The 9,296-nt window shown below is 37.0% G+C and overlaps 1 protein-coding gene across 2 annotated transcripts in view; it reads left to right on the forward strand.

The window, feature by feature from the left end:
* The window catches only part of LOC110837256 (uncharacterized), a 36,292-nt gene extending 28,153 nt beyond the window's left edge, over positions 1 to 8,139 (forward strand). For both annotated transcript variants that reach the window (XM_087358417.1, XM_087358418.1), the window contains exons 13-14: positions 524 to 665; positions 3,150 to 8,139. In XM_087358417.1, coding sequence (XP_087214543.1) covers positions 524 to 665; positions 3,150 to 3,248 — 241 coding nt within the window. In that variant the 3' untranslated portion in view covers positions 3,249 to 8,139. The remainder of the gene's footprint in view (positions 1 to 523; positions 666 to 3,149) is intronic.
* The last annotated feature ends 1,157 nt before the right edge of the window (positions 8,140 to 9,296 follow it).

The following is a 9,296-nucleotide window of genomic DNA, read 5'->3' on the forward strand; positions in this document are numbered from 1 at the left end:
CAATGGCAGAATCGATGGAGCAAGTGTGTGTGTGCGCAAGGGTCCTACTTTTAAGGTGATTAGGTAAGCGTTGCCATATGTCCTACCATTACAGTGCTATACCACAATTCCGGGAACGTTTTGACTGCCCCTCGTATGTGTACTGATAATTGGAGAAATGGAGTTGAAAGTTTGATACCCTTTTACACTTTCATTAATACAGTAGTGTTTTACATGTGATTATTGCATTCAGTTTAATCATACCATTGTTTCTTTCCAGTGTCAAAGTCCTTCAATCTGTAGATGTGCCTGTTTTATTGCTTATTTTATTTTGTTTTTTTAACTTCTGTCATACAGGAATAGCATATTTAAATGCCTTTGTACAGGTTGTTGGCAGTTGTAATTCTGGACGTAATGGGTTTAGCGGTATGTTGCGTGACATATGGTCAGCTGGATCACGTGTACGCCATGATACACAAAGAATAAAGGTTAATATGCCCTTTAAAAAAGAGAATGTGTATCATTGTTCCTTATATCTCAACAGGTCAGTTGAAGACAAACCTTCACAGGAAACAGAAAATACACAAAAAATATTCCAGAAAGAAGCAAGTTTTGCAGGCCCTTCTAGTGGTAGAGCTCTTCCTCCAAAGAAAAGAAAGGCTTCATCAGAAGAGCTGCTGGTACCGGTAAGATGAACCGTGCTTCCTTATTTACTTACAAACTAGTCAGTCCATTTTTTCAGTCCTTGGCTTGGATTTTGGTCTCATTCCATCTTATCCGTTTCCTCCATTCCTGTGTGGGTTTTTTTCCTAGGCCTTTTTCTTATTGTCTCGGCTATGGTAATTTTTTAGTTTCTTCACTTTTCATCAGTTACACATGTCTACAGTATTTGAGCTATTTATTTTAGTGGTTTAGCATGTAAAATAATTCTCTCCATTTTATTAAACTTGTTTTCTGTGTTTGTGGGGTCTTTATATTCAAATTCAAACAGATATAAGCTCAATATAAACTGAAGGAATGGAATTATCCTGTTAAATCTTATGGCTATAAACAACTTGGCAGAGTAAAGCTGTATGAATATATATTGTATTTACCCAAACCAGTGCAACCTCACATTTATATCATCATATTCAGAGTCGTAATACATTTACAAAAACATTACTTTTATTAACAGAAAGTTATAATTTTCTTTTTGACTTTATAAAATTCACATTTTGTAACTACTGTATGTGTAGAATATAAAATAAGCAAACAAACAAACTATTAGACACTATAAAAACACTAATAGTTTGTTTGTTTGCTGATTTTATATTCTAATACACTACATGGTATACAAAGTTTTAAGATGTATGTGTAAAGTCAGAATCCCAACAGACAGTCATCTTCATACTTGCAACAGTAAGAAAACGAAATCTCATCTACATAGTTGTTCATTTTTTATGATTAATTACCGCCACTTTAAAAATAGACCAGACTGTAGTTGGTTGGCACAGTTACACCATCAGGAAAGTCCAAGATAGACAGGAGGGTTTGCAATTGAATGGGACACATCAGCTTTTGGCATATGCTGATGATGAACAAAGAGGAACGCAGAAGTTTTACTAGAGGCTAGTAGACAAGTGGGGCTAGAAGTAAATTCAGAAAAAACTAAGTACATGTTAGTATCTCGTCATCAGAAGACAGGTGGGCAAAATTATCTTAGGGTAGCTAATAAGTCCTTTGAAAGGGTTACAAAGTTCAGATATCTGGGAACAACAATAAAAAATCAAAACAAAATTTACGACGAAATTAGGAGGAAACTAAATTCCGGAAATGCTTACTACTTCTCAGTTCAAAACATTTTGTCTTCCCGTCCTATTACTAAGAACCTAAAGATTAAATATACAAAACAACAATTTTGCCTGTTGTTTTGTATGGGTACGAAACATGGTCTCTCACTCTGAGGAAGGAACACAGATTGCAGGTGTTTGAGAATAGGGTGTTGAGGAGGATATTTGGGCCTAGGAGAGAAGACGATGGGGCGTGGAGAAAACTGCATAATGATGAGCTAAAAAATCTGTACTCCTCCCCCAGTATTGTCAGGGTGATTAAGTCGAGAAGAATGAGATGGGCGGGTTATGTAGCGCGCATGGATGGGTCAAGAGGTGTGCACCGGGTACTGGTTGGAAAGCCTGAGGGGAAGAGATCGCTGGGGAGACCTAGACGTAGATGAAAGGATATTATCAAGCGGGATCTATGGGAGATAGGCGACTGGATTTTATTGACCCAGGACAGGGTCCGGTGGAGGGCTTTGGTTAATTCCGTGATGAACCTTCGGGTTCCATAAGCCATCTAGTTAGTTAGTGGAGAATTAAAAGGAAATAAATAGTGGTACCAATGACTTCAAAATATCTCAGATGAAGTGTCAAAATTTGTTACCTGAACTGACAGGATGATACTAGAAGCATTCCCTTCCTTGTGGAATATGAATGACAAGCTAAGATACATGTAGGAGTGGAAATGTATAGATCAATTTGGAATGCCCCTTTTTTCAAGTGTTTTATTTGATACTTTGATTACTTACTCAGTTATTCATACTGGTCGTTGCCGAGCATATCAGTTGTTGACATTGGTAATCATAATAGGAGACACTGCATAGTCCTGAATTACTTTTATTTATTTTTTCTAATTATCTTTTTATTTTCTATATTGTATGTCAAACTGATTATGATATGAAATATAGTAAAACCTTATATTATATGAATCAGTTATCTTTTAAATTCAGTTTTTGAGAAGTTATTAAAGTTTGATTAAAGCTTCTATGGGTGATGTGTTGTAGTGGGCCAGTATGGATAACAATTAAATCCATGTTACAGCTTTTGGTGTAAACCTGCTTATCAAATTTGATGAGAATCTGTTGAAATAAAATATCAATGGATATACTTCCAGTGTAAATGATTTGGTATGGCTAGTAGTGCACTGCACTATTTGTTAGACCACTGAATTGGCAGAAATATTAAAGAGGTGTTTTACTTTATTGCCATTCTGCATGACTTGACTTTTGGACCATGATTTGCCACTGCTGACTTTCTCATTATGTGCTCATTTCATGCATTTTTTCATACATTTCAGTTTAGATATTTGTTCTGTTAGATATGAAAGAGCACAATGTTGGTTGTGGGCTGTTACAGGTGGGGAAACGAATACGGACAGATGGCCCACAGGCTCTGCTCAAAAAGGTGGACTTGGATCACTTACTAGATTTTGTTCATGGTGAAAAGCCTGGGTAGAGCTATCACATGACAGTTGCAACAGTGGGCATTGGCATGCCATTGAAAGGTCTTGTATTGTATTTTTATATGTGAAATATTGTCCAGCAATACATTTTCCACATAGTTCCCCTGACTTATAATCTCAAATAACACTTATTTCAGTGTATAGCAGAATTTTCAAATGAAAGTTACAATTACACAGGCACATATGAAAATGAAACATGTTTTTTTGAATGATGCATTGTTTTGAAATTATCAAAGTTACTTTCCTTTTTGTTAATGAAGCTTTACAAATTTTCTGTAAGAGAATTCCAATCAACACCATGTACTTCAGAAAATGTTCAGTGATGCTTGTCTCTGTATTTGGATTAAATTTATCTTGGTAAATGCTTCTTTTCACCTTGTTTTGCTACTTTTGACTCAGAACTGTTGAATAAAACACATTTTCATATCTTTGTAACTTATTAATGTGCTGGATGTCATGACGAGCTTAGTTTTTGCTAGTGAATTCTTAATGAACCTTATTGTGATCACCGGCTGCAAGGATTTAGGTACAGATTTAGGCAAAAAAGTGTTCTTCTAATGGAAAAATATGTTGCATCAGGTTCTGCTTTGGCGATTGCATTTTTCTGGCCCAGGACAGGGACCGGTGGAGGGCCTTTGGTTAATTCAGTGATGAACCTTCGGGTTCTCTAAGCCGTCTAGTTAGTTAGGTTCTGCTTAAAGCTCTGGTGAAACAAGGACGAAGTTAGTTTGGAGTCACTCAAGCAATTTTGTCTACTACTGCAATGTATGAGGGTGTTTCAAAAAGTAACAGCAAATTAAATATTTTGAGATATATAATTTAATTAGAGATACAAATGATATGTCATTTTTCTACATAATCACCCTCCTTTTCAATACACTTCTCACACCGTTACACCAACTTCTTTATTCCATCAGAAAAAATGTTTTTGGTTCTGCCTTCAGCCAGGAATGCACCGCTTCTTTGACCTCGTCATCATTCCCAAATCTTCGTCCTCTCAAAGTGTTCTTCAGCGGTCCAAACACATGATAATCAGAGGGAGCAAGGTCAGGACTGTATGGGGGATGCTGTAAGATCTGAAATCTCAATCTCTGAATGGTGTCGAGAGTTGCAGCAGCCGTGTGAGGGCATGCATTATCATGGACGACTGGAGCGTTGGCCATCACGGATTGATGTTCGCCCATTTTTAAACTCATCTACCCACTCATACACTCTTCTCTCGCCAATGCAGGCATCTCCATACTGTTGCAGCATTCTTCTATGAATTTCACGAGGTTTCACACCCTCCGACCACAAAAATCTGATGATTGCTCGCTGCTCCTCTATGGTGGAAACAGCTAAGGGCGCCACCATTTTATATATTCATTCATTCCAATTAAGCACAACATGCCATCTATTGGGCGGTGTCAAAACCTTCTCTAAGAATGTGTCTTCCCTGCGCGGGAGTTTGAAATGCCTGGGGTATTCGTTTCGTGAAATATTGTCAATTTGCTGTTACTTTTTGAAACACCCTCGTATTTAGCCACTGAGCAAATCCTTCACTACTGATTCATTTGAACCACATGCATTATTAGTATGAATTACTCTGTACTCATCTATACTAACATGCCTTACAGAGTTAAGGGTTAGACTGCCATTCACATTGCATTTGGTTAGCGGTACTGAACTCTTGTCACTAACAGCTGACTGGCTGTCCCTAGGCCTAATACTTGTAACCATCTGAATTTTGATGTTATTCACTCAAATATTTATAAACTCTATATGTGAACTGATATGGGCTACTCTGGATTGAATTTTAGAATCGACTTTTCTCAAGCTGTACTGCATATTGCCATTCTTTTCATTTAATTCACGTTTAATTTTGTTTAGAAACCACATATCTAGCTTGATCTAAGTCATTCCTTTTTCAGGCTTCTACCTGACTCTGAAATGACTTTTGTGATTTTCTAGTTCCACCTACATGAGTTTTTAATTTATTGTCAAGTGTCTCCAATGCTACTTTAACCCTGGATTACGCTGATTTTATCTCTTGTCTAGTTTCTTTTCTAAGATATTTGAAACACCTTAGATAATTTAATGCATTCAGATTGTAACTGCTGTGACAGCTCTTGGTCTGCCAGTTCCAACGGAATAGATGTCTCCTCTCTTTTTTACCTTAAGACAGAATGATCCATCCTTTGAAGCATAGTGATTTTTAAGACTCGTGAAAAAGCAGATGATCGATAAAGTCAAACAAAGAAGTAGTAATACGAGAACATCACTTAAGACATTCAGGAAAGAATGTATTGTTTTCAGTTTGTGTGATATTAACATGTTTCTTCTGTAGTTTTTTTTTTATATTTTTAAACATAATAGTTAATTGAATAAAAATTTTCTTGGATATTATCCATCGTCTAGTAAATATAAAACGTAAAACAACGTTTTGGAGATGGGACTCTAGAGATATGTTAGAGATATGTTTGACCACTACCTACTTTCAATTTGAAGATAAATTCTATCAACAAAAGGAGGGAATGGCGATGGGGAATTCGTTGTTGCCTGTCGTTAGTAATATTTATATAGTATTTTGAAACTTTGGCTTTAGACACAACTGATCACAAACCAGCCACTTGGTTGAGATATGTGGATGATACATTTGTGGTTTGGCCACATGGTCCAGCGAGATTGCAGGAATTCTTTCACCATCTTAACAGTCTCAGAACGTCATGGAGATGGAAAACAATGGTACTATTCCGTTCCTGGATGTTTTAGTCATGAAGAATGGTTTTAGTTTACTTACGGATGTTTATAGGAAACCCACACATACTGGTCGATATTTAAATTTCAAATCTAATCACCCACTCCACGTTAAAAGGGGAGTGGTTTACAGTCTGGTCAATAGAGCAAACATCATATGTCCAGAAAAAAACGATTTTAACAGAGAAATTCAGAACATCAAACATGATCTATCTCTGAATGGGTATCCCCGACAGTTAATTGAATCTGTTATTAAGTCCGAAAAAACATCCGGCCTTCTCCTGACAGAACGAATCTGGGTACGGCGGTTATCCCATATGTCAGAGGTGTCTCTGAAAAATTTAGAAGAATTGGGAACCGATACAACATCAGGACAATCTTTAAAACCGGACACACTCTCCGTGGTTTATTGAGTTCCATGAGACCAAAAACAGCCGAGAGACAGACTAGGCAGTGTGTGTATGGAATACCGTGTGATTGCGGTAGATGGTATATCGGCGAAACCAGCAGACCTCTGGAGGTACGCTTAAAAGAACACAAATATAATTTCAGACAGGGCCTGCTGGAGAAATCCAGATTGGCCCAACATGCGTACGAAGAAGATCATCATGTCTGTTGGGATGGAGCCAGAGTATTTTTAACAGAACCCAATACCATCTACAGAAAATACAAGGAGGCGGCACACATGGCACTACTCGCCAACCCTATCAGCCAGCCTAGTTTGGATTTATCTCCTATTTGGATACCTGTAATCTCCGAAGAAATCCAAGTTGGGCATCGAGTTTCGAGCTGATATTCATGTGTATTTCTTCCCACCTTTTGTGAGTTAGTTAGTTAGTTAGTTTTTTTTTTTTTTCGTGTTCATGAATTTTGATTTCTACATACTATTCTTTTACGTCCCACGGATGGATGGCGTGGTATTGCCTTTTTATTCTGGGACTTTCACTTTTTACTTTGTCCGGAGATAGGGATTAGCTCTATCTAGTGGGCCCAACTGTGTTGGAACCTGAAGATGGAGATAGAGTCCCATCTCCGAAACGTCGTTTTACATTTTATATTTACTAGGGGATGGATAATATCCAAGAAAATTTTTATTCAATTGACTCTTCACCATCGTCAAGAAGTTTTAGATTTGATATAATAGTTAATTTTGCATTTTCTGCATATTAATTAGCTTGTGATGATAAGATACTTGTCAAGACATTTTTTATGACTTTTAATTTAAGAGTGAAGACTCGGCTGCATTCAAACTACGACCACTTTGATGAAGGCAACTTACTGCTTGGTCTTTTATCCCTCCCTGTTACTTTCTGCAATAATCACTTCAACTGTCTCATTATTGAGAGATTGGTTTTCAGGATTTTGTAGTCTTGCAATATTTCAGCGCTGTCATTATGTTCTGTTTTATTTTAACTCGATGCTGCAGCTCCAAAAGTCCTTGAAATTAGCAATGCCATTAATTTACATACAGATTGTTTGCAGACAATGTTGATTTACATTGATATCCCACTTTAGCTGATTTTGTAGGATGTTGAATGTCTGGTGAAGTCCTGAGGTTGGTGATGATTGGTTGTTTTGCCAGAGAGGTGATGAGTGATATGTCCAAGGCAGCTGGCGCTGTCCTTGGTTACTTAGTTGTACATCGTTGAACTCATCTCCAGTTTGACTATTCATTAGAAAAACAAGGTAACCTTGACCATTTCAGAATAATGCATCTAAAGAAACAGGTTTTTCTTTTATATGCCCCTTTGACAGTGCATAACTTTTGTTTGAGACTTTCTTTCTTTTATGTTTAAATAAGAGATTTGAGGTCATAAAGTTAGGTTGTGGAGTGTTTACTTGGCTGTGTTTGATATTGTTAGTGTTCAGAGAATTCCCCAGTGTTATTGTATATAAAATGTAATATTGATAGTCATTGGTAAGTACCATTCAAACATTTTATTGAAATGTATATTAAATTATTCTTCAGTATTTGTAGGTTTAGTAATAATATGATACATTTTTATAGTATGATGTGATTTTATTTTTCCTTTGCTTATGCAATCAGATATGTAATTATTTCCACTTCTAAACTTTAGACAAGATGGGGCATAGCAATCTTGGTTGCCGTTTATATGCCAGTCGAATAAATGTGTTTCTGTGTTGAAATTGTCTCCTTTTCAGCTCTCAGCGCTTTTTAATTAGCCCAGATTTTATGTATTTTGATTGATTTATATTAATATTTCTAACTAACTCCCTGATGGCAGAACGTGCAGGTCCAACACCAAAGCCTGCCACCGGTCTCGATCCTGAGCCAGCTCCATCCATTTACCATGCTCACAGCCCACCTCCCTAAGATCCATCTTAATATTATCCTCCCATATCCTTCTTGGTCTGCCCAGCAGTCGTTTTCCACAAAGATTTATCATCAAAATTCTGTATGCATTCCTTGTCCCCCATGCGTGTAACATGTCCGGCCCAACAGAGCCTCCTAGATTTCTCTATCCTCACTGTGCTGTGTGACCTGTACAATTTACGCAGTTCCTCGTTATGCAATATTCTAAATTCCTCACTTATTTCATCCTTCCTAGGTCCAGATATTTTCCTGAGCACCTTATTTCAAACACTTGTAATCTACATTTTTCCTTCAAGGTAAGAGACCACGTTTCCCAGCCATACAAGACAACAGGCAAAGTTAGTGTTTTATATATTGATCTTTAGTGTTCTGTATGTAAAATCATGCATACAAACAAAACTGTTTGCACTTTGAAAAGACTGTTAGTGCTAAACGCGTTTTGACCTCAAGAGGTCATCATCAGTGGCAAACAAATTAATTCATATTAAATCTGGATAGCAAATGAGATAATAACAGTTTTTGAATTGAATAAAAACAAGCGTTTCCCAAATGTATTTTACTCTTAATTTCATCATGGACCTCATTTCTATTTGTTATTGTTGTTCCCAGATACTTCAATTTTGAAACATTTTTCAAATGATGTGTATGATTATGTCCCGCTGTTATGGTTGATGTTGATCTCGCATTACGCCCATGTATTTAGTTTTGTCTACATTTACTTCTAGGCCTATTTCCTTACTAGTCTATAGGAGAGTTTCTGCATTCTTGGTTATGACACCCACACCATCCCCCAGCGAATTTACGTCATCAGCACAGGCAAGTACCTGGTGCAAACCATTCAATTTGAGCCCTTCCTGATTCCCTCTGACTATCCTGATGACATGTTCTAGAGCAAAATTAGAAAGCTATGGGAAAGAGCATTCCCCATTGTGCACTTGGAACAGATCTGACAAGTTACCCATATAAACTC

This window comes from Zootermopsis nevadensis, unplaced genomic scaffold (genome assembly GCF_977971745.1).
Source record: "Zootermopsis nevadensis isolate Lab colony 2312 unplaced genomic scaffold, Znev_1.0 Znev_ptg000030l, whole genome shotgun sequence".
Classification (NCBI taxonomy): domain Eukaryota; kingdom Metazoa; phylum Arthropoda; class Insecta; order Blattodea; family Termopsidae; genus Zootermopsis; species Zootermopsis nevadensis.